The sequence below is a fragment of the Physcomitrium patens genome, chromosome 5 (genome assembly GCF_059467195.1).
Source record: "Physcomitrium patens ecotype Gransden chromosome 5, ASM5946719v1, whole genome shotgun sequence".
Taxonomy (NCBI): domain Eukaryota; kingdom Viridiplantae; phylum Streptophyta; class Bryopsida; order Funariales; family Funariaceae; genus Physcomitrium; species Physcomitrium patens.
Genome location: NC_143414.1, coordinates 13,368,800 through 13,395,653, shown reverse-complemented (window position 1 = coordinate 13,395,653; position 26,854 = coordinate 13,368,800). Strand labels below are relative to the sequence as shown.

At 28.5% G+C, this 26,854-nt stretch overlaps 1 protein-coding gene across 1 annotated transcript; it reads right to left on the bottom strand.

Moving 5' to 3' along the window:
- Window positions 1-6,037: 6,037 nt before the first annotated feature.
- LOC112282822 (aldehyde oxidase GLOX) lies at window positions 6,038-7,356 on the bottom strand. The gene is made up of 4 exons (XM_024520901.1): window positions 7,122-7,356; window positions 6,730-6,928; window positions 6,475-6,613; window positions 6,038-6,391 (listed from the first exon to the last, which is right to left on the bottom strand). Exons 1-4 carry the CDS (start codon window positions 7,354-7,356, stop codon window positions 6,038-6,040), a joined length of 927 nt encoding a protein of 308 aa, XP_024376669.1.
- Window positions 7,357-26,854: the final 19,498 nt, after the last annotated feature.

Sequence of the window (26,854 nt, the reverse complement as noted above, 5' to 3'; positions counted from 1 at the left end):
TTGGAAATAACATATCCTAAAAAGTCAACTTGAATAATATGGAATATACAATTTTTCATCTTTGTATATAATCCTATATCTCTAAGTTTTTATTATATACGACAAATATGAAGTTCATTTTTTTTTATATTCTCAAAATAGATTAGAATGTTGTCTAAATAATAAACAATAAAATCATCAAGAAACTCACAAAAAATATTATTCATGAGATGTTGAAAAGAAATTGGTGCATTTGTAAGTTTAAAAAGTATGATATTATATTTAAAATACTCATTCCTAATTTTAAAAATAATCTTCCATTCATCTCCTTTTTTGATGTGGATTAAGTTGTATGCTCTTCATAAATCTATTTATTAATAGATCTTTGCTTGATTGAATATGTCAAGAATTTCTAAAATTAAAAATAGAAAATATCTATTTTTAATGGTAATTTTGTTAAATTTTCAATAGTCCTTGAACATCCATAGAAATTCATTGTTTTTCTTCATAAACAAGATAAGAGCTTGTACTTGAAATTTTAAATGCATATAAAGTTCTTAGCCAAGTTTTCATCAATGTATTCTTTTAATATAGTCAACTCATTTTGCACAAAGTTGTAGATTGGTCCAAAAGGTGGTTGAGTTTGTTCTTATAAATCTATTGATCAATTATAAGGTCAATGCTTTGAAAGAATATCTATATTCTTCTATTTAAAAATATCCTTAAATTCTTCAAATTGACTGGAAATACTACTTGTTATCATTCTACCCTCAAAAATAGGTGTAGCATATATATCAAAAGATGATTTTTTTTTGGAACAGTAATAAAAGCTTTTGTATTTAATAATAAAGGTTTAGATGTACTAGACTTATGTAATTAACTTAATTAATAAAATTTTGAATCAAACTACAAGAAAAGTTAAGATTACAAGAAATCCAATCTATTTGATGGTTATAATTTTTTAACTATAATAACTCTAAAATAATCGGATTGGAAATAGATCTTATCACATTAAATATTATTATACTATTATAATCTTTAATTGCTATATCTAAAGAAAAAATCTCATAGATAATATCTTTAAAAGATAGTAAACAACCATCAATAACTTCTACCAGTACAAATTTAATTTTCTTCACTAACAAAATTTCTTATTTTTTAACAAAGTCTTCATTTATAAAATAGGCTATGGCTCTTAAATCTAACAAGGCTAAGATTTTGTGATTTTTTGGTCCTAAATAAACATCTATGATGAAACAAGGTAAGAAATCTAAGAAGAGAATATGATCTTTGTTAGGTATTAAAGAAAATTTCAGTTTCACAATTCCTATTGTAGCTGGAAAAACTTGTTTTTCAATATATTATGCTCTTTGGTAACCATGTTCTTTATTTTGCAATTGCATTACTTCTTTGAATAATGTTAAATAGTGTATTTGGATTTTCCATAATATAGGCACAAATCTTAATATAAAAATATAAGCTCAATTTTTATCATCTTTTTTTTAATTATTTTTTCTAAATTTAGCTATAAATACTTTCAAGAATGAATTTAAATCAAAAAATAGTTGTGAACCTTTTTCCATCAAAGATGCAAACAAAGAGAGAGTACTTTTCAATAGAAATATGCCTACAAATCCAACTTGAGTAAATCCATTGAGCTATTGGAAAAAATACAATCTTAAATAAAACTTAACTTATTACAAAAATCCTCAAAATTTTGATCTTATTCCATCAAAATTCTTAGGCATACTAATCTTTGCCTCCCTTGTGCTTGTAGAAATAAGACTTCTTCAATTTGGTTGTGAAGCTGATCTACTTGCTTCTTTTATTTCTACAAATTCTTGGCATAGACTTTGGACTTCTTCCATATGTCTATGAATAGTACCTCTATGATTCATGTTAGAAATATGTAAGAATTTTATTCTTAGAGTGTTGATAAGCTCATGAAGATTTATAATAGTTGCAAATATATTTTTATTTTTATTGAGAGTAACATCCATAATCTTTCCTTCTATAGATAATTCAAAAAATTCAAAAAGTTAAATTACACAAGAGTAATCTTCAAACTCTAATATCAAATATAAATTTCTACAAAGAGGAATAATCCACTCTCTTTAAAAAAAAAAAAATCAGTTATAAAAAACTAAACTATTTGTTTAATGGTGGATAGTCCATAACCTTCAAAATACAACGATAGAAGTGGAAAAACTCATTCACTTTTAAAACAAGATAAGAATAATAAGTTAGCATTCTTATCAAATTTTTAAGAACATGGACATTAAAAAACTAAAAGATCAATATAGTCTTGTGTCATTTAAAAAGATTAAAAAATCATTCAAAGATGATATAATATTAAACAAGAATGGCTATTGCCAAAGATAAGAAGACTAAAAAGTCTCGAAATAAGAGTAAAGACTAAAAAAGTATTGAAAAGAGTCAAAAAGGCTTTATTTTTGCTTCTATATTTAAAATCTAATTCGGAACTACTCGGCAATATTTTATAGGACCTTCAATATGTATTGACTTTATTGAACACATGTACTAACTTGCAAGGCAAATTTTCTATATGTTCCCCACTTTATAAGCTTATTCTGTAAGCTATCAATATTTATGGTATGTATTTATGTTATTGATCAAGTTTCTAATCTATCAATCAATTAAAAATATATAAATTTATCTTCTTTCATATAATTATATTCATAATTATTGGAATAAATATATATATCCATTATATTAGAATCTTCATCTTTTAGATGACTCTACAAATCCCATAATATGTCTCAAAACTTTCAACTCAGATGGTAAACAATCAATTCATTTAAATATAATTTTATCTTTTTTTAGCTCATATTTTTAGATAATTTATGTATTTGCTATATCTTTGGCTTTATAACAATAAGTTGATGTCTTTAAGATGATTTGGAATTTTTATTCAAATATATTAAGCACTAATGATAAAAATATGTATAACAAGTAAAAAGTGTCATTAAAGTCATGGTGTCCAATATATGGTGAAGATAAATCTTTTACTTCAAACTATATTACAAGTCTAAGTTTAGACATCTTAGGATGTAATATAAGAGCGACAATAATGAGTATGCTACTCTCTTTGTATATTAGCATTTCACATACTTTATTTTGCATTGAAGAAGTCATAATAAAGAAGTCAAATCTAACATATTTTTAATTTTTAATTTTAATTTTTTATAATTTTTTATTTGATTAAATATTTTTATTTTTATTCATTTAGATAGTATTTTAATATTTTTTTTCAGATGCTATAAAGCTATTAATGGTTCTAAGAAAGAAGTGGCTCTATTGTAAGTTATCTTGTTTGGTAAATGAGCAATAGCAATCTAAGAAAAAAACTTTGATGGTATCAACTAATACATCGAAATTAAAATAGTGTAATCTTTGCAGTTATAATTCCATCAATTGCAAGTTCATTATACCTCAACAATATGACCTCCATGGAAGCTGAGAAAAGCAACTTCAAACCTTTATTGCAATGGATTGAAAGAGATCCAATAACCAAACCAAAATTCAAAGCTGACTACATGCCTAAGTCAAGCCTATTTTGTTGACGCTTTAATAGATGGTATAAGTTACAGACTTGAAATCTAACTTAGATGCCCAAGCTCTTATTGCCTAACATTATTCTTTGTACTAGAAACCTCTAGTTTGTATTGCAAATTTGGTACATGAAAGAAGGTCAAGTTATTCCAAAAACTAATAAATTTGATTGTATTTCTTATTATTTTTAGTAAGATTAATATACACCACATCACTCTAGGTGTCTTCTTCTCACATGCTTAGAAAGCTTAGAATATTATTCAATCTAAAAGGCATGCCAATATAAAACAAAGAAAGGTATTCCATTTGATAACAGAGGTGGTCTTGATTCTGTGAATATAAGAAACTTTGTTTTTGTAGTATCCACAAAAATCTTACATTTGAGAGTGGAAGAAATCTTGTATTTTTTATTTCTTTCTATTAATATTTTAATTTATTAAATAATATAGCTTCTAAATAAAGAAAATATCATCTTTTATGGTCAAATTTATAATTTATTTAAGATCCTAATGAAATTATTTTGGATAAGTTCTTATAATATAAAATAATATGTTTCTAAAAAATATAAAAAAATATTATAAAAGATATAAAAAAATAGTTTTATTTTTATTTAAATTATTAAATGGACTAGAACTCCCTACTTTCTTTTTAACTTTAATAAACTTTAATTAGAATATACTATAACATAAAAATAGAGCTAAAAAAAGTTCATATTAATTTACATGATAAAACTAAATCAATCACTATTTATAAATAATGATTTAATTGCTTAGTGTTCAACATGAAGTAGCATCTTTTACAAAGAATTAAATTCAATCTCTATATATATTTGAAAATGATTTATTTATTACCATACTTGAACATTCTTAATTTTTTTTTAAACAAGAGATAAATTTTAGTAAAAGTATTTGTATATGTATATACACATACATATACATATATCATTAATAGGAAAACCATTACTTGCTTGTTTAATTTTAATACGTGCATAAATAGACATACTTTAACTTGATACCAGGATGGGAAAGGAAAAATTGAATAAGCATTGAGATAAATAAGATAAAAATGGATCAAAAAGTGATTCATGGTGTGTGAATTAGAAATAAATTAAATGAAACTTAACAATATATCATAGAGAAAATTAATTAGGGTCTAAACTTATACAAAAATGAGTCATTTTTGAGGCAATAACCTCAATTTTGGGGTCCTTCAGCCCACTCACTAACTAGGCTGCATCCACTACCGCCTGATCAATGTAACCAGCAATTTCTATGCCGACAAAAATAAAAAATAAAACAAATCTCTGAACAAGTAAGCAACAGCTTTTGAAGATCCATCACGATTGATCCTTATCAGACGTGATCGAGCAGTGAAAGGTTGTGGAATTCTGGTGTCGTCGAGCTAACGGATCCGAATCCAAGCGCAAGAGGAGCTGGGATTGCCATTCTTCACCACCCACAGCATGTAGTAAGTGCGAGGGAGAACGGTGTAGTGCGATGGGATGCGCAGCTGCACCGTTCGCGCATTCACCCACCGTCCATTCTCCATCCTGCTTTCAGGCTGGGTGGTGATGTTCAAGGGATTGAGGGTCACTACTCGCTGGCCAAAAGAGAACAAGTGCGACGACCAAAAGGAGCTGGTCATTGTGAAGACGAAACTGTCAGGATTCGATACTGTTCGCATTGGCGGCGGTGAAAATGGAGATGGTGGTGAAGGTCCTGTTGAAGACTCGTCGGAAGGATAATTCTAGAACACTACTTCAATTGTTGCTCGGTATTTCACATTGGTTGCATTGACTGATATAATCACTGGTCTTCCTCCTGAATTGGGCTTGTTTTCGGCGTATGGAGGCATGAATGCCTTTACGCTCAGCTCCGTTGGAAAATCGACATTGGATTTCATTGATTGGAAGCTTCTATACTGATGTGTGTTACTGCCAGCCACCATGATACTGCCATCCTGAGGAATCATACGATCAATCCAGAGATGCTCACGATCAGTCCTACCCAACCGTGACGTCCAAATATATACATGCTCCATGCACAGGTCGTGACGTACAGCATGATGGATTGGAATGAAATGGGTGGTTCCTTAAATTGATCCCAAGACTTACAGTTAAGAGATTGGCTGTGGAATGGTACACTCGAGGAGTTTGAGTGGGGTTCAAAACCGTGAATCTATTGCCGGCGACCTTCCGAGGGTTGTAAAGCACTGGATTGAGAATTGTCTCAGAGCCACTCTTCCAACCTTGGTAATCTTCAAGAAGGAAGTCAAGTGACGTAGCCAGTCAATGCATATGGATAGGGAATTTAACAATGCATGTTGCTTCTTAGACAAAAGAGTTTCAGTGCTTTTACAGAAACTTTGAACTCAGAGCAAGAGAACTGCACTCACCTCTCTTGACGCCATTTATGAGCATCACATTCAAATTGGGGAGAATGACCATATCCCCCATACAGCGAGGCATGGGCATGGTCTCCATTACTCAAGTGAAATTCTTTCGCAAGACGTCAAGCTTTCTACAGCTTGTAGAGCACTCCATCTGCCCCTCGTTCTTGCCTACGGAGCCAGTCGCGGCTCCCCCGCAAACTAGAATCTCAACTTTCTTGAAGTTGTCATTGTAGACCAGCGGCAACATTACCGACGAGCTCCCACTAGGGTAGTTCCTCGGATTGTCAGGGATCTTGTCGAATTTCCGCACCACCACGTTCTGGTTGTAGTCGTAGAGGATAGAGTCTCTGTTGGCAAAGATGTAAAGTTGCCCTGTTGGCAGGAGATGGACAAAGGGGTATAGATTGTTAGGGCTGGATCCTCTTCCGTCATCAGTGTCTCTTGGGAGCTGAAGGTTTATGAGTCCTGCTTTCGGTGACGGTGAAGCGTATGTGGGTAGTTCTCGAGTGTGTAAGTTTGGCGTCCCCCGACAATGATCTGGCGACCATCAGGGAGAAGCTGGTTGGTGAAGTACCACCGCTGCTCTAATAGATCTGTGCCATTACCCCCCTCGACCCAGTCGCAATATCTTCTTTGCGCCACCGTTGTGTAGCACTTTGTGGACAGGTTGCTGGATACGATTTATTCAGAAAGAACCTTCGTTAGTTGTATTCGTAATATGGAATGTAATTATTATGTGGAAATGAAGGATGTTGACTGGGGTTGTTTAGCTACTGCAATGTTCACCTTGTCCTTTTCTTCCCTTCAAGGTCGCCTCCTGTTTGACTGAGAGAGCCCTCGCCTAGGAATTGACCAGATGAACCCTGCGTGTCTGTCATGACCATGATTGGCCGCACCACCTCACTCGTGGGATCGAGGATGACAGAATGAACATAACAAACAGTCTTTAAAAGTAGATCGTAGGTGATGTTTCTGCACCTTCCATCTGTTTCACATACAAATTCGCTGAGAGTGCTATCGGTTGCTCGTTATCCACTTGCATTGCCCAACACACCAGGGACCATTAACTAAAATCTATCCCGGGTTCCCACGAATATTAATTGCAATTAGAATGACATGCTAGAAGATTCGCTGCAAAGGCACAGTGGAACTTCAGCAAAGAATCCAGGTCGTCACACCTGGGAATGTGATGTTGGAGGGTCCCGTTTTAGTTTGATGGAGAAGCACCACTGTCCCCAAGACAGGTGCCACTGCAGCGTGCATTGCTGAAATACCAGCATTTTTTGTCACTAGCCTCCACTCCCCTAGCCCTGCATCAACCGCTTGCAATGAACTGAGCCCTATCGCCACCACAATGATCACCAGGCTCCATTGTCCGCATTTACGTCGAGAGGGTGCATTCCAAAACTCCATGTCTCACAATTGTCGAGCTCAGCACCGACATATACAGGCTCAAAACCAGCCGAACTGTGCCTACCAAATCAAGATGGCTGTAATCTGCGTGCAAGCTTAAACGTAGAGAAACGACGCATTCAGTCAAAGGGAGGCAAATGCTGCGCTGAAATCTCTTACGCAGCGGTCACGAAGACGAAGCCACAAACCTGCTGAACCTTGTCTTCAGCGGAGAGTAACTGCGACGTCACATGACGAGGAATAGTCGCATGGAGGACCCCTGGACAAGGCATGAAACCACACGGCGAAAGCGAACTCTGCGAGATCAGGAAACCAGCCGGGGTCTCTTCACCTGGTCACCGTCCCACTGTCGGCAGCTACCTACTCAGATGCGGCAATTCTGATTTCAGTCAGCGGGACCGAGAAAAAACATATCCCTCTGATAATTTTGCAGTCTCCGGTGGAATTCAGTTCAGGTTTCTGCGGGCACAATCCGAAGGTGAGAATCGGTAGTGAAGAGTACGTGAAACATGGGTATCTTCGATTGAGGGAATTGTTAAAGACTGCAGCTGTGGACAAGTAGGCTCTAACCAAAAGAGCAACTGAATCGATGCCACCCTCACTAATTGCGCTATGGCGCGTTCTTACCGTTTTTGGCACTTCCTAAGCTCAAACTAACTAAGCCCTTCCAGTGCTGTCACCAAAATTTAGATGATTGCAGGATTTCACTGTTGTGATTTGAACCACCACCTTCACAGTGTCAACCTACCATTCTTTCGCACTTTGATGTCATTGCCCACTTAAAAAGAATTAGATATTGTGGGGATTTAAACTTTTGATTTAATGATTTTTTCTTCATGTAGACCATATTTTTATAGTCTTCATCTAAGTTTATTATTTTGAAGTTTGTGGTTGCATATTTATAGGATTTTTTATTTTTTATAAGAGAATGCTAAATCGACCCACCCATCCTAACCATCATGAAAAGTAAAAATAACTTTTAGATTCATTTCTCCACTATTGGATTGGATTTGCAACCAATAAAAACCAACATGTATTATGATTACCATCAAGAATGGGTCTATTTTATAAAAACGTAGATCTATTTAACATTCTCCTTTTTATATTATCAATGTTAAATTGAGAGTATTGAAGATTGTACTTCTATTTATTTATTTATTTTTATTGTTTTGAGTATTATGTGAATAAGTTAATTAGCTAGCTTTTGCTAAGATTATGGATTAAATTTTTTATTTTTATTTTTTATATCAATGTATACATTGTATTAATGACCTTACTATCTTTGTAACTTTGTTAAATATTATATATTTCTTTGCAATCATATTATCTATCTTATTAAAAATACTTTGATTGTTCTAAAATAAATTGATTTAGAGAATTCATTGTTTAATTCTTTTAATATAATAACTTCTATTATTATTTCAACATCATAGTTTGTCTCTTAGATCTATAATTTGTTTAGAACTGTAGTGTCTAGTTTTATGCATGTTTAACATAAATAATAACTCTTCAATTTTTATTTCTTAATGATATAACTTAATTTATATATATTTTTTTATTATAATTGAATAAATTATTATCATTTATTTAAGTTATTTTTAAATTCCAACTCTATAAAATAAATATGGATTGTTTACTATGTATTTATATATATTTCAAAACTCTATGTAATCAAATTAATAAATCATTGTAAATATCTTGTTCTAATTTTATTTTTCTATGCTTACTTAAAATTTGTTCTTATATAATCATTCTTTTGTACTTATTTGAAGCTATAAGTGATAAATAATTATCCTACATAAAGTGCTTATAATCACATACCAAGTATTTATAGGATCCTTAAAAATAAAGTTTAAATATAAATATTTCTTTATTTTAGATGAACATAATGTAAATCTTATTTGAAAATAAAGAAAAAGAATTTCATTAAAGAGAATAATTAAAATATGTGATTATTTATTTTGTAATCTAAATATATATATATATATATATATATATATATTTATATTTATATTTATATTTATATGATTGAATGTCTACCATATAAAAGAAATATACACCTTGCATAAGAAATCCTAATTTATATAACTTTAATTTATTTTATTTGATAAAAATAGAACTATTGTTATTACATTTTTTAAATCTGAACTCTATTATTAATTAGCTATTTTTTTAAAAAATATTAACTTAAATGGATAAAAATATAAAAACATGATAATTTAAATAAATTTATAAAATATTATATTTAAAAAAACTTATTACTTGACTTAAAGCATAACTTTAGATGATTATTATGCAATAAGCATAATAACTATTTTTTTTAAAATAATAAAAATAGATTTTTTTTGGCTAAAAGAATTTATATCAATAAATTTTAACAAACTCTTTAACCACATTTTTGTATTTTAGACAAAGCTAAGTCTCTAGATATAATCATTTTAACTTCTTTGATCTTGTTGTATTATATTTTATCTTAAATGGATGCAAAATTTGAATTTAGATTTATATTATAAGATAACAAAAGAAAATATGTGTTATTAATAGTTCAAGTTCTTTCTTATGGATTAACTAAATCAATTAGTATCCTATATCTTGTCATAATGTAAAAGTTTTAGAATCTATAAATAAAATACATGAATAATTTATTTAATAAGAAGAATTATAAATGTAAGTTTATAATAAAAAAATAATTAGTATTTCTTTTTAGAATCTTTAAAATTAAATAAGATCTTTAAAATTTAATTATAAATAAAAAATAATATATTTAATTATATTTTTAAAAATTGTTTTAACTAAAAATAAAATAAAAATTAATAATCATTATTTATAGATAAAAATATAATTTTATAATTTTATCTAAAAAAATCACTTTGGTATTTGATTATTATTGAGGCTCTTGTAGCTTCTTTCAAATAAAATATTAGAATAACTATGAATAGTGGTTCTAACTTTTAATAATATTACAACACATTAAAAGTCTTTTCAAGGTTGTGATATCAAACACATTTTATTTCACCATCTTTTTAAAAGAAAATATATTATTCTTGTGAAATTTCATCTCTATTTTGTCATCTTGAAGGTTGTCGCAATTTCAATTTGTTATTTGATAATTAAAAAAATAATAGCTCTTTAGTTGAATTTATTATTTTATTTTTTATCTCCTTGGCACCAAAAATATATAAAAACTACAAACAAAAAAAGAGAAGAAAATTTAGTCTTCATTGAATCTTGTTTTCTTTATAATAAGAAATTGCTTGCTTCTTTATTTTAATTTTGATAGATGTTTTTGATGAAAAGTATCAATTTTTTTTGTTGCATTTACAAGGTTCTTAGTTGGCTCTCGTTTGCATTCATTAATACCATATCTATGCTAATATACAAGATATTCTAATCTATTTAGGACTTTCTTTGAGTTTAAATTTTTTTCAATCTTAAATTCTTGATTATTATCCATTTCTATAGAAAGAAATGGCATTTGTTTCCTTCTCGATATATTGATTGTTTTGTATGGCTCAAGAAGAAACATGTCAAATATAAGATGGATCTTTATAGATTCCAATAGATGAAATTAATATGAAAATAGATTGATATATTTAAAAATAAGAAATGGTTCTAGATAATGGTAATTTAGCTTATATCATGCTACTCTTGATATTATGACAAAATAATCATACTTTGTTGCCTATGTAGAATTGAGGGTTTTTTTTTAATGGACATTTGTGTTGATTTTTGTTGTTCTTAAGCTTCTTTTAATTGTGTCTTCATTGTTGCATATAGCTTTGATAAATAATTTATCAAATCTTCTAACTATAGGATTATTAATTTTTAAAAAATCAAAAATATCAAGTTGTAGATAATAATCATAATTAATAAAGAAAGATATTTATTGAATAGAAGAATATATTTTATTATTGTAAACAAAATTTTTCAATGGCAAAAAAATTTTCAAATCATCTTGAGAGTAATTAATAGTATATTTTAAATATTACTCTAAAACTTCATTCATTTACTTTATTTGTCTATCAATTTGAAGATGGAAAGCCAAAGATATTTTTATGTGATATTCTAAGATATTAATAAATATTGGCATAATTTTTTTTGTTATTTTTTCACTTGTGATAGTTTTTTATATAATACAAAATATACCATCTTCATGAAACAATCTAATATCACAAATATACAGTCACAAGAATTTGAAATTAAAATTTCTTTAATAAAATCCATAGAAACCAAAGACCATAATTATTTTAGTATAAATAATAGCTAAAAACGTTTATAAGATCAATGACAAAGAATTTTTGATGTTAAACAAGTATTACATAATTGTACAAGGTTTACAACTTTCTTTCACATTTGATACTACTAAATATCTTTAGATATTAATTCTAAGGTCTTATTGTATCCAAAATATCTTACAATAAGGAAATTGTGACAATCTTGAAAAACATGTAGTCATACTTTACCTTTTAGAACACACAAGCATCTCTCAAAATGGAGTAGATTGTTCTTAAATTAAAATTTAGAAAAATCATGAAATTTAAAAAGAATAATCTTAGTAATTTGAATAAAAAGATCAAAGGAAATATTTAATTAAACTTAATGAAGATAAATTAAATTATTTATTAATATCAATTTTATTTTTTAAAGATGTAAATATTTTGGCTTCAAAAGAATTATTTATTATTGATCAAAATTTACATTTTTTACTTTTATATAAGATAAAAATATCTAAAAAAGGTTTTTAATAAAATTTTTTATTTTTAAAGTTGATAACAAATCATAAATTCAAATCTTCACAAAGACATGTTCCAACTTATTTGGCAATGATTTAAAATACATATTAACATGAAATACTTATTTTTTTTGTGATTTATATATATAATCACTAGACTTAAAGCACCTTTTAGATAGTAGTACTATTTTTAAAATAAATTCATAATCATAAAATTTTTTCTTTATAGATCTTATAGTTAATTTTGATCATTTATAAGATAACATTTAGTTAATTTTGCTAATTTTTTTCTTAAATAAAAAGCTATTGAGTGAAGTTAATAATCTACTGTCATTTTTGACAATATTGCACCTAAGGTAAAGTTTGATGCATATATTTCTATAAAAAATGCAGTAAAAATGTTAACATAAAAAAGATTGGTACAAAAGCAAGAACTAACTGTAAAGCTTTAAATGATCTTTTAGCTTCTTTATTTTACTTTAGTTTGTCTTTGTTAGTGAAATATGCAAATAGAATTTTAATTTAAAAAAAAAGATTTGATCTAAAAAAAATATTAACATAGATTATTCATGGCTCAAAAATATAGATCTTTTTGAGCCATGAATAATTTATATATATTTTTAATTATCTATTTTTATTCTTTATAAATAAGATAAATATCTTATTAAAGATTTTAAGTGGAATATAAAATTCTTGGACAAGTTCTTATTAATATATATCTTGAGTACAATCAACTCATTTTGTGATAATCTATAGATTGATCCAAATGGAACTTGAACTCCTTTTTAATGATTAATTAAGCAATTATAAGGATGATGCTTTAAAATATTATTAATATTTTTTTAATAAGAATATTTTGCTAGTCTTAATATTAGCTTAGAATACCACTTAAAGACTTTCCACCATCAAAAGTAGATTTAGCATAAATAATAAAATAATTTTTTTTTGCAGCATACATAAATGTTATAAAAATATATATATTTATTTGAATAATTATTTAGATAATATAAATTAATAGAAATAGGTAAAAATAGAAAATTTTAGTAAAATCTTGTGAAGATGCTTTATAAAAACTTCAAAGATGCAACTTTATTTTTATACATGTAAATGGATGATTCATAGGTTAAAACTTTGGTCAATAAATTGGCCACATTATTGTATTATAACATGACTATATGGTGAAAATATAATCAAAAATAAAATTTTAAATAATATCTAATTAATTTATTTTAATAATAATTTAAGATACTTAAACCTTTTATAAAAGCCTCTTAGTTTATTATTGCATTTTAATAGCTAGTATATTAAAAGTTGATTAGTAATTTTATCTTCTAGGTTGTAGAAACTCATTTATTACCTTAAAAAGGATATAAATTAATAAAATCAGGTTAAGAGAGATAAATAATTAGCATGGTTGATACTAGGATTAAATTGAGGATAGGGTTGGGCTAAAAAACTCTTAAGATAAGTTAGAATGATACTTAAGGATCAACCATTTGTGGAACAGGATCAAAATCTGATCTCCAGCTACTAAAATGACCGTCTAGGACAAAGTAAGGAGACATTTGAAGATCAAAAATTAGGATTAATAAGCTAGCTTTAGTTTGATTTTTAAAGTATAAAGCTTATTTTTAGAATGTTTGAAATAACTTAGTAATTATTATTCTAAGTCAAGGTTTGTATCAATGATTTGGAATTTATGTGATACAATTAGGGCTAGTATTTTCAACTAGTTCAAGCTATTGATATAACATCTTTAGTTCAAAATTTAATAGTGCTTGGTTGATTGGATGGGCTAAATATGTGTAAAATTTTATAATAATCTAACAATGCAATTGAAAGATATCTGGGTTTTGAAACAAGAGGTGTGAATATAAATTTTCACTCTTCAATCCAAGTTACAAGATGGACTCAATTAAAATTCTCTTGTAATTGGTGGTGTGAAGTGAAGTAATCAAATAATAAGAATAAAAGAAGAACAACCACAAAGCAATTGAAATAAATGCATGACGTAATTACAACACTCAAAACTAAGTCATAGTTTGTTCACTATATTTTTATCCAATAAAAAATAAAAGTAAAACAAAAAAAATTATATTTTTAGATAGATAATTTTATTTTATTTCCAATGATATAAGAAACATATAAATCCGAATTACTATGAGTAAGTTATGAAGTTTTAAAGATATGAAGTAAATAATTGAAAAATGAAGTGAAAATATTTTACCTCAAAAGTAACTTGCTTATAGATCAAGGATTCGAGCCTCACCAAGGCTCACATGTAGTGTATAAGGGTATCTAAGAGAGGCCATGAGGCCTTAGTCTTATCTTCCTAATTAATTTCAAAGTGCTACAATCCATATGGAACTTGTGCACCTCCCTTCATGTAAGGACTACAAAAGCTGCTGGTCCTCCTATTTTTTAATAGAAGGACCAACATTTTTGAATTTTTAACCTCACCATAGTTTTTAAAAACACCCAATTAGCCTAGGAACCTTGTGTGGCCTTTAAATCTTATTCCATTTCTTCATAAAGACTCCCAAAGTGGTAAAACTCATTTTTATCAAGATCTTAAAAATTGCTCTAAAAATTCCTAAAAAGTACTATATAAATTCTGAAAAATCTTGTAATATTTCTATAATGCTAATATCCATTCAACACTACATTTTCCTACTTTGATGATTTTTTATAATAATAAAAATTAATTTAAATCCACTATAAATCCTATTTTTTATATCAATAACTAAAATGACATGAGGTTCTTTTTCATGCTTCTTCTAACTACTAATATTAATAATTTTTATAATTATTAAATATAAATAAAAAAATATAAATATTGGACTTAGTAAGTAATCTTTAATATTCAAGAATGAATAAAAATACTAAACCAATGAAGATAATTACCTCTAAGACTTACTAAGATTCCAATTTTATCATTAATATTCTAATTTTTTTATTTTTCTAAGGATTTCTATACTACATACTACATATTGTGATTCAAAGAATTTTAAATGTATATTTTTATTCTAAAATAACAAGTGAGTCAATTTGATGACCCATAAGAGGATATTAGAAGTTGGGAGTTTGGAGTCAAGTAGAATTTCTATGATATTTGAAGATCTACTTATTGGATCAATGTGAAATTTGGCATGGTAGTAGAGGAATTTAAGATCGAGCTATATAAAAATTTTGAATTTAAGTTAATAGTTGGAGAAAGAGAAATTGCTACTAGAACATTTGCATCAACTTTTACATTGGCTACCAAGTAATATCAATGCGGTTTTTGGATTTTTTTTTCACAATTTGTAAGTTAAATTGGACTGAGTTCTTGTGAGCATGTAAAAGACTTATAGTGGCATTTATATGCAAATTTTTTCATTAAGTGGATGGTCAAATTAAGAATTACAACTTACTGAAATTCATTGATTAGGATTAGGATTTGTAAGGAGATATTTTTTTCTTGCACCAAAAAAACGAAATGGAGCCTTTAATCAATAAAAAATAATTCTCTTGAAGCCAAAGTATTTTTATCTTTGAGCAATAAAATTAACATTGATTATTGATTCAACCTTTATCAAGTAAATTCAATTAAATATATCTTTTGATGTTTTTGTTTATGATATTCAAAATAGATCTTTTAAGTCTCATGATACTTCTAAGTTTGAGTTTAAAAATAATCCACTTTACTTCGAGGAAAGATTATACATTCTAGAAGGTAGAGCATGATTATATATTCTTTAATCTCATCATGACTTTTCCATAGCACATGTCAAGTGATAATACAATTATATAGTGAAAAAAAATATGAATATTATTATAGAAGAGCCTAATAAAAATATTTAGTAAAGAAATAAGGATAAATATAAATCTTAATATTTTCAAGTCTTACAACACCATGCCAAATTTTGCCTTAATCCAATTAATAGATCTCTAGATATCATAGAAACCCTATCCAACCTCAAACTACCAACTTCAAAAACCCTCTTGTATTGAAAACCAAATATCTCTAAACCACAATATTAAATTATCACAAATTTTTTTATACACTTAGCACACCCAATGATCCAAATAGTTTCAAAATTTTAACTATAGATGTTTTATCAATTGCACAAACTAGCCAAAATTGCTAACCCTAATTATATTATATAAAATCCAAATCATGAATACAAACCTTGTCTTTGAATAATAATTGCTAAGTCCTCATAAATCCTTCAAAAAACAATCTTTGTGCCTTTAAAAAGAACTTCAAGGAAGCTCTCAAACCCTATCCTCCAATCTTCAAATGAATCCCTATTTTGCCCTAGGCCATTGTTTTCGTGGCCAGAGGTCTGATTTCGATCCTATCTCACAAACGTGGTCATGTTATAACACGACTATATAGTGAAAGATGATAATATGGATCTTATTATAAAAGAGCCAAGTTAAAGGAAAAGGAAGAAAAATATGGATAAAAGATAGGAAGGTAATAAAACTTTGGTTAGGGTTTGGTTAGGGTTTGGTTAGGATTTGATTAGGATTTGGTTTAGGGTTTGGTTTAAGGTTTGATTAGGGTTTGGTTTAAGGTTTGATTAGGGTTTGGATTAGGGTTTGATTTAGGATTTAGGATTTAGGATTCGGTTAGGATTTGGTTTAGGATTTAAAGTTTGGATTAAGATTTGATTTAGGATTTAAGATTTGATTAGGATTTGGATTAGGATTTGATTTAGGGTTTAAGATTTGATTAGGATTTAGATTAGGATTTGATTTAGGATTAGGATTTGGTTTAGGATTTGGTTTAGAATTTAGGATTAGGGTTTGGTTTAGGATTTAGGATTTGAATTAGGATTTGATTTAGGATTTAGATTAGAATTTAAGATTTGATTAGGATTTTATTTAGAGTTTAGAATTTGGATTAGGGTTTGTTTTAGGGTTTAGGATTTGGATTAGGATTTGGTTAGGGTTTGATTTAGGGTTTAGGATTTGATTTAGGATTTGGTTATAATTTGGTTTAGGATTTGATTGGGATTTGATTTAAGATTTTTTTAGGATTTGATTTAGGATTTAGGATTTTATTAGGATTTAAGATTTAATTAGTTTTGGTCTAAAGTTTGAATGAAGTGTAATAGGATTTTGACTAGAATTAAATAAAGATTGAATTGAGATGTATTTGAATGATATTTGTGATTATTGTAATATTTCTTTAGGAATTCTTATTGTTGGTTTGAAATTTTTTTGAATTTTTTTTTGAATTTGATTAAGCTTGCTTAGTATTATTATGGTTTAATTAGAGAATTATTAGTATTCTATTAGAATTGAGATTTTTTTATTGCAATTTCTATTCTTCCTTCCACACCTAGGTGCTCAGAGCATTTTCAAGCAAGACTTCACTTTTTACAACAACGGCCAATCCCCAAGTATCAATCTAACCTATCTTAAGGATTTTTTAGTCCAACCCTATTCTCAACTTAATCCTTGTACCAACTATACTTATTATTTACCTCTTCTAATCTGATTTTATCAATTTTTGGTCTTTCCAAGGTAATAGAAGAGTCTCTACAATCTAAAAGGTAAAATTACTAACTAACTTTCAACTTACTAACTATTAAGATAAGAAAATAACCGAAGAAGATTTTATAAAATTTTTATTTAGATACCTCAAATTATAATTGAACTAAGATAATTAGATATTAATTAGAAATTTAATTTTGATTATAATTTCACTATATAGTCATATTATATCACGATAATTTGAAATATATGATGGATCTTCATAGACTCTAATAGATGCAATCGATAAGCAACAAGATTGATTTGTTAACAAATAAAAAAAGGTCCCAGTCTATAATAGTCTAACTTATCACAAAGACAAGTAGTCTTGATATTTCAACGAAGTAACCATACCATGTCATCTACATTGAATTGTAGTTGCTCCTTGCAATAAGCATCTATATTATTTTTTTGCCATTCTTGAGCTTCTTTTAATTGTATCTTCATTGTTGTATATAGCTTTGACAAATAATTTGTTAAATCTTCTGGTGCAGGATTATCAACTTTTAAAAAGTCAAGAGTATTAAGACATGGATAATAACCATAATTAGTAAAGAAAGGTGTTTGTTGATTAGAAAAATATATCAAATTGTTGTATGCAAACTCTATCAATGGTAAAAGAGTTGTCCAATCATCTTGATGATAGTTGATGGTACACTTCAAATACTGCTCCAAAACTTGATTCACTTGTTCTGTTTGCCCATTAATTTGAGGATGAAAAGCCAAGAAAAGCTTTATATCTACCTTTAGAATCTTGAATAGAGTTCTCTAAAATCTTGATACAAATTGAGTCCTACTATCCAATATAATATCCTTTGGCAATCAATGATAGCGATAGATATTATCAAAAAAAAGCTTAGCTATTTCTTCACCTAAAATAGATTTTGTACATGGTATAAAATGTGCCATTTTGGTAAAGCAATCTACGATTACAAATATGGAATCATATGAACCTGAGATTGGAAGTTCTATAATAAATCTATAAAACAAAAGACAATGATTGTTTTGGAATTAGCAATAGCTAAAGAAGTCTATAAGGTCGATGGCAAGGAGTTTTTGATCTTGAATAAGTATCACATGATTGTACAAAGTCTTTTATCACCTTCTACATTTGTAGCTATCAAAAATCTCTAGATATAAAGCTCTAAAGTCTTGTTATATCCAAAATATCATTTTGCTAGAAAGTCGTGACGTGCTTGAAGAATACGTAAATATATTTTTATTTTTGAAACATATAGGCATCCTTCAAAATAGAGAAGGTTGTTCTTAAACTTGAAATTTGAAATGTCATAAGTCTTAGAAGAAAGATTCTTAATATCATGAACAAAAAGATCAAAAGATATATTTAATTGGATTTCTTCGATAAAGGTTGAATCAACAATTAATGTTGATTTTATTGCTCAAAGATGAAAATACTTGAGCTTCAAGAGAATTATTCTTTATTGATCAAAAGATAAATTTCTTTCTTTTGGTGTAAAATAAAAATATCTAGAAAGAGTGTCTGATAGGCCTTGTTATTTTCCAAGTCAATAAATGGTCTTAAAATTGAATCTTGATAAAAATATGCTCCAATGATCTTGATGACGATTTAAAATACGTACTCACATGAAGTACTCGAGGTTCTTATGATCCGTATATATAATAACTCGACTTAAAGCACCTTCTACATAATGACATTATTCTTGAAATGAATCCATGATTGCAAGGAGTTCTTTGTCATGGATCTCATAATTAATTTTGGCTGCTAAAAATTTCTTCAAATGAAAAGCTACTAGGTGGAGTTTATCATATGTTTCCATTTGTGATAACACGGTATGTACAGCAAATTTTGACACATCTATTTCCATAAAAAATACCTTAAAAAAGTTGATGTAATATAAGATTGGTACAAAAATAAACTCTTTCTTTAAAGTATCAAATAATGCTTCTGTTTCTTTACTCCACTCAAATTTGTCTTTACAAGTCAAACATATAAGTGAAATCACAACTTGAGAAAAGTTCTTGATGAAGATTTAATAGTAATTAACAAAGCCCAAGAAATATTCTACATCTCGTACTGTTCTTAGAATCTTTCAAACTATGATAGTTTGGATCTTCTTGGGATCCATTATAAGGCCTTTGTTAGAAACGATGTACTCTAAAAAGTCAACTTGAGTAGTATGGAATACATATTTTTCCAACTTGACATACAATCTTATATCTTTAAGTTTTTGTAACATGTGACAAACATAAAGTTCATCTTCTTTTATGTTCTTAGAATAGATTAGAATGTTGTCTAAATAGCATACAAAAAAATCATCCAAAAACTCATAAAAAATATCATTCATAAGATGTTGAAAAGTGGCCAGTGCATTCGTGAGTCCAAAAGGCATGACATTATATTCAAAATATCCATACTTAGTTTGAAAAGAAATCTTCCATTCATCTCATTCTTTAATACGAACTAAATTATATGCTCTTCATAGATCTATTTTGGTATAGATCTTTGCTTGATTGAGTTGATCAAGAAGTCTTGAAATCAAAAAAAAAAAATATCTATTTTTGATGGTAATCTTATTGAGTTCTTGATAATCTACACACATCCATAGAAATCTGTCTATATTCTTCATAAATAAGATAGGAGCTCTAGTTGGAGATTTAGAATGGCGTATGAAGTTCTTTATTAAGTTCTCATCAATGTATTCTTTTAATGCAGCCAATTCAATCTGTGATAAGCTGTAGATTGGTTCGAATGGTGGTTGAGCTCCTTCTTGCAGATTAATTGAACAATCATAAGGTCGATGCTCAGAAAGAATATCTGTATTTTTTTTTTAAAAAAATATCTTAGAATTCTTGATATTGGCCAAGAATACCACTAAATATTTTTCCATCAATAGAAATAAGCATAGCATATATAGCAAAAGATGATCTTTTTTTTACAACATGCATGAAAGCTCTTGCACCTATCAGTAAAGGTTTGGATATACTAGATTTATGTACTTCTACTTCACTAATTTGATTTTAGATTATACTACCAAAAAAATTAAGGTTATAAGAAATTCAATATATTTGAAGATTATATTTTTTTAACTATGATAATCATAGAATAAATAGATTAGAGAGAGATCTTATTACATTAAATATTACTATGCTATTATGAACTTTAATTGTTACATCTAAAGGAATAATTTTATGGATAATATTTCCAAAAGATAACAAATGATGATGTATGACTTCTATATGTACGGATTTAGTTTTCTTGATTAAAGGTGTTTTTTGATTTTTGATAAAATCTTCGTCTATAAATATGCTAAGGTTCCTAAATTTAATAAGGCAAAGACTTTGTGATTTTTAGGTCCTAAACACACATCTATTATAAAATAAGATGAGGGATCTAAGGAGAGAATATGACCTTTGCTAGATGTTGCATATGATTCTAGCTGCACGGTCTCTATTGTAGTTAAAGAAACTTATTTTCTGACACATTATCTTCTTTGGTAATTGTGCTCTTTATTTTGTAACTGCGTTGCTTTTTTGGACAATGTTGAGCAATGTGCTTAGCTTCTCCACAATATAAACATAAATCCTCTTAGCAATATTGAGTTTTTTCCTACTCTATGAAAGGTTTAAAACATATCGTATCAATTTGCATTGGTTTCGATATCATATTACATGTTGTCTTATTTAGGAATGCACCAAGCACATAGCTGTGGAAGATGAGGTTGTGTTTCATAAGTATCCAAGAAATCCTAATAGGTTTCACCCATATGAAAAGAATATATTCCAAATTTTAATTCAAAAGTACTAAAAAATACTCTTCTTAGTAGCCTTAATCATACATAAATCTCAATTACTTTATTACTTTTATATTTAAACAATTTTGATTTTTCTTATAAGCTCCAATCCTAATCAGTGAGCTTTAATAAGCTATAACTTCTAATCTAACTATCCACTTGATATAAAAATTTTCATGCAATTTTCAATTTAAGTCTTCTATATGCTCAAGAATTTTCAGTCCAATCCAACTTACAAATTGTTAGAAAACCTCCAAAAATTACACTAATGTCACTTGGCCCCCTACTTGAAAAGTGAAGCGAAAATCCTAGCAATGATTTTTCTTTCTCCAATCTTAACTTTGACTGAAAATTGGTATGAAATTTTATCTTTAAGTCCTTCAAGACTATGCCAAATTTCACCTTTATTCGACTAGTAGATCTTTAGATATTACAAAAATCCTATCCAATCTTAAACTGCCAACTTGCAAAACTTTCTTATGCTAAAAACTAGATATCTCTAAACCATGCCATTAAATTATCAAAAAAATTTGTATATACTTAGCACATCTAATAATCCAAATAATATAAAATTTTGAACTATAGATACTATACCAATTGCATGAATTAGCCAAAATTTCTAGCCATAATTATATTATATAAAATCCAAATCACCAATACAAACTTTGACTTTGAACAACAATTGCCAAGTCTTCAAAAATCCAACAAAAATCATCCTTATGTCTTTGAAAAGAGCTTAAAGCTAGCTCTCAAATCCTAATCTCTGATCTTCAAATGAATCCCTAATTCGTCCTAAGCGGTTGTTTTAGTGATTAGAGGTCTGATTTTGATCCTATCTCACAAATGGTCGACCCCCGGGTATTAATCTAACCTGTCCTAAGGACTTTTTAGCCCAATCCTACCATCAACTTAATCCTTGTATCAACCATACCAATCATTTACCTCTTCTATCTTGATTTTAATAATTTATGGCCTTTTTAAGGCAATAAAAGAATTTATATATCCTAGATGGTAAAATTATTAATTAACTTTTATCTACTTGCTATTAAGATAAGAAAATAGGCCAAGAGGCTTTCATAAAAGTCTTATCAAAATATTTTAAATTTTTGTTGAACTAATATAATAGAATATTAATTAAAAAATTATTTTTAGTCATATTTTCACCATATAATGGTATCACAACACGACACCAACCTTGATGAATATGTTTCAAAAAACTTTGAAGCTGTCGCCATTACTTGACTTATTTTCTCCAAGTAGGTCTTTGTTCTTCATGCCTTTTAAATAATTGATTATCGCATATAATGGCTTGAATAATAAATTATTCTAAAGATTTTGATTTCGACATTGTTAATAACAAATCTTTGATGCTATCCTTTAATCCATATCAAAATTGATTGATAAGTACTTTATTATTCTAGTCCATATCGCAAGCAAAGTTTTGGAATTCAGTAGCATATGTAGTGGCTGACTATGATCCTTGTCATAAAGATAAGAACTTGGTTTCTGCTACTCTTTCTTGATCACTTTCTATGAATGTGGCTGTAAACACTTCTAGTTATGAATTCATAAAGGAGTCATGAATCTTTTTCTATTAAAAGTACAAACCAAGAGAGAGAATTTTTTGATAGAAGTGTGCTTATAAATCCAACTTGAATAAATCTATCAAGATATTGGAAAGGATGCAACCTTAAATAGAGCTTGGCTTATTCCAAAAATCCTTGAAATTTTAATCTTGTTCCATCAAACTTCTCAGGCATACTAATCTTTGCTCTTGTCATATTTATAGAAATAAAACTCCCTAGATTTAGTTGTGAGGTTAATCTACTTGCTTCTTTTAACTGCATAATTTCTTGTTGTATACTCTGAACTTCTTCCATAGGCATAGGTATAATATTTCTATGATTCACATTAAAAATACATGAGATTTTTACTCTTAGGGTATTGACAAGTTCATGAAGATCTACAATAGTGAAAAATCTATTTTCACTTCTACTAAGAATAGCATCCATAAACTCCCTTTCTGTAGATAACTCAAACAAATTAAAAAAATTAAATTAGAGGAGAATAATCTGCAACCTTCAAAATACAATAATAGAAGTGGGGTAATTCATTCATTTTTAAAACTAAATAAAAATAGTATGTTAGCACTCTTGTGAAACTCTCAAGGACATGAATCTCAAAGAAAGAGAAACCTCAATACACTCTTGTGTCACTAAAGAGAACTAAAAAGTCATTCAAAAGGTAATGTAATATTAACTTGAATGGCTATTGCCAAAAATAAGAAGACTAGAAAGTCTTGAAACAAGAAAAAAGACTAGAACGGCATTGACAAGAATGAAGAAGGCTTCCCTCTTGCTTCTTTATATACTTATAACTAAAAGCTATCAGACAATGTCCTATAGGACCTCCAAAACATGTTGACTTTGCTATCCACATGTCTTACCTTGCAATGCAATTTATCTATATATGCATAATATAGTTAATTTTTTCTACAAGCTACCAACACATAATTAGCTCGTTAGCCAAGTTTCTAACCAACAAACACATCTAAAGTCAAAATTATATCTATTAAGCTTTTAGAAAGCTTCTCTAGAAGACTTTATGAAATTAATCTATATTTATATATTTCTACCTAATTATATAAGTAACTATTGATATAAATATATATATGTCCATGACATTATCATCCACAACTTGATACTTTTGACTTTTCAAATATTGATGATCTTCTAGCAAAAGATTTGGCAAATTTCTTATTAAATCTATATCCAATAATGAAGGTGTAAGTAAAAGAAGCTCAAGAATGACAAAAGATCAATGTGGATGTCTATTGTAAGAAAAAACCACAATTCAATGTGGGTGACAAGGTATGATTATATTGCCATAATATTCAAACTACTTATTTTTATGACATGTTGGCCTATTACATGATTAGACTTTTTCATATTTGTGAATAAGTAAATGTTATTGCTTATTGATTACACCTACTAGAGTCTATAAGGATCTATCTTGTATTCCACATATCTCTTTTTGAGTCATATAAGATAGTGAATATCTCAAAAAAAAAGACTAATATTACCTCTTTCTATAGAAGTGAATAATAATCAAGAGTTTGAAGTAAAAGAAGACTTAAATTTTAGGTTGCATTAAAATAAATTAAAATATCTTATTGAGTGACATGGATATGATATTAGTGAATGCACATAGGAGTTAAAAAAAACTTGTAAATATAGCAAACAGGGTTGAGGCTTTTTATTGATAACATCCATCAAAACTAAAATGAAAAATAATAAGATCTATGAAAGATGATGCCTTCTTCTCATGGAACTTGTTTCTAGAAGGAAAGATAATATAATAGACATAAATATTAAATCCAATAATTGCCTATACACTTAAGTAGAAGTAGGTAAATATAAATTATTTTCATAATAATTTTTTAAAGAAGCTTCTTAAAAGCTTCATAAATATAATTTGGACTTTATACATATTTTTAATTGATTGATAGATTAGAAACTTAGTCAACAAGTTAATTACATGCCATATATGTTGGCAGCTTGTCAAACAAGCTAACTATATAGTGCACATATAGAAAACTTGTCCAATAAGTTAAGACATGTGTTTAATAAAGTTAACACATGTTAGAAGTTTTATAGAACATAGCTAAGTTGTTGTATTATAACATAAATATATGACGAAAATATAATCAAAAATAAATTTTTAATTAACATCTAATCATCTTGATTCAATAATAATTTAAGATATTTAAACATGGCTTTTATAAAAGCTTCTTAGTTTATTTTCTTGTCTTAATAGCTAGTAGATAAATGGTTGATTAGTAATTTTTCCTTCTAGGCTATAGAGTTTCTTTTACTACTTTAGATAGGCCATAAATTAGTAAAATAAAATTATAAGAGATAAATAATTAGCATAATTGATACTTAGATTAAGTTGAAGGTATGGTTGAGCTAAAAAATCTCTAGAATAGGTTCATTTAATACCCGAAGATTAACCGTTTGTAGGACAAGGTTGAAATCAGACCTCTAGCTATTAAAACGACCATCTAGGATAAAGTAGAGGAACGTTGTCATGTTATAACACGACTATATGGTGAAAATATAAATAAAAAAGATTTATTAATATTTATTCATCTTAGATGTTAGAAACACTAGCCAATTCCAACTGCCAATATTCAAAGGCCAGTTAATGTCATCTCATTGTCATGTTGTAACACGAGTATACTGTGAAAATATAAAGAAAAGAGACTTTTATTAATGTTCAATTACCTCAAATATTAGGAGCAACGACCGATTCCAGTGCCAATATTCAGGGGCCAATTTCAGACACCCCATCACAATCGGTCAGGGCAAACTTACCAGTAACAAAATGCTCCATTCGAGTCCAACAGTGGAAGTCAATAGAATCGAAAGGACTAAATCGATGACTGAGCAAGCATGACACGAAGGACGAATTTGACCCAATTATAAGAACATCCAGGTCTTAGTATGGGCTTTTTAGCCAATATGAGACCTGATTTGGTCGGGCGACTCAATGTAGTCCCGATTATGGGGGTTTCGATTCCATTTTAGGCTGTCCTGTTCTTTGTGCCATTTCAAGGAACATTGTTTCCAAAAATAGAACCTTTTAAAAGGCAAAAAATGGAGGAGAAAGCTCTGACGACGAAGCCAATTCCAGATCAAAGACGGAAGATTGAAGAAATTCAGAGGCTAGGATTTGAAAGAAGGAAGAATTAGGGTTAAAAGAGAGAATAGGTTAAGAAATGAAGGGAGGAGAATCAGGATTTTAAAGATCGGAGAGCTAGCTTCATGCTTTGGAGGGGAAAAGACAGAGAATTGGGATTTTTTTTCCATAGGATTTTGGGAAAGACGGAGGCAATCGTTGCTGAAAGTCAGTGTTGTATTGGTGAACTGGATTTTTTTTTCGAAAGAGAGAAAAAAAAAACATTTGAAAATGGTTAAGGTCGAGGAGAGGATTCAGAGATTCGGAAATTAGGGAAGTTAAGAAAAAAGAAGGATACAAGGTTTTTGGATAGGGGTCAGAAAAGGGACTTCTGGCAATCAATGCTGAAAGGTCGATGTATTGTACTGGTGAATCGGGGTTTTAATGAAGTAGGTGTGATTACTCTTGACTGTTTTGTAAAATCAAAGTTACATCTGTGATTAAAGAATTAAAAGGGTGTCTATAGGATTGAGTATGTGGAGTGAATGAAAATTTTTGAGTTAATCTAACAAGAAGGTCAGTGGATACAAGGTCGTGAGTATAAAGCAGTATCGGAGATTAGCAGATTGGATTGTTCAGAGTTCTCTGTAACATCTAGAGACCTACCAGCTAGGACAAAAAGGATTTCAGCGAGTAGTCAAAGGACATCCGTATAGATTTACAGTATATTCTTATAATTTTTTATATTCCAACAGTCAAAAATTGATAGACTGCTTGAATATTAGCG

Coding starts and splice junctions, on each gene's coding strand:
- LOC112282822 (XM_024520901.1), bottom strand. CDS start 7,356: ATGGAGTTTTGGAATGCACCCTCTCGACGTAAATGCGGACAATGGAGC. Junction 6,929..7,121: donor CTCCAACATCACATTCCCAG/GTGTGACGACCT, acceptor TATGTGAAACAG/ATGGAAGGTGCAGAAACATC. Junction 6,614..6,729: donor GAAGGGAAGAAAAGGACAAG/GTGAACATTGCA, acceptor AATCGTATCCAG/CAACCTGTCCACAAAGTGCT.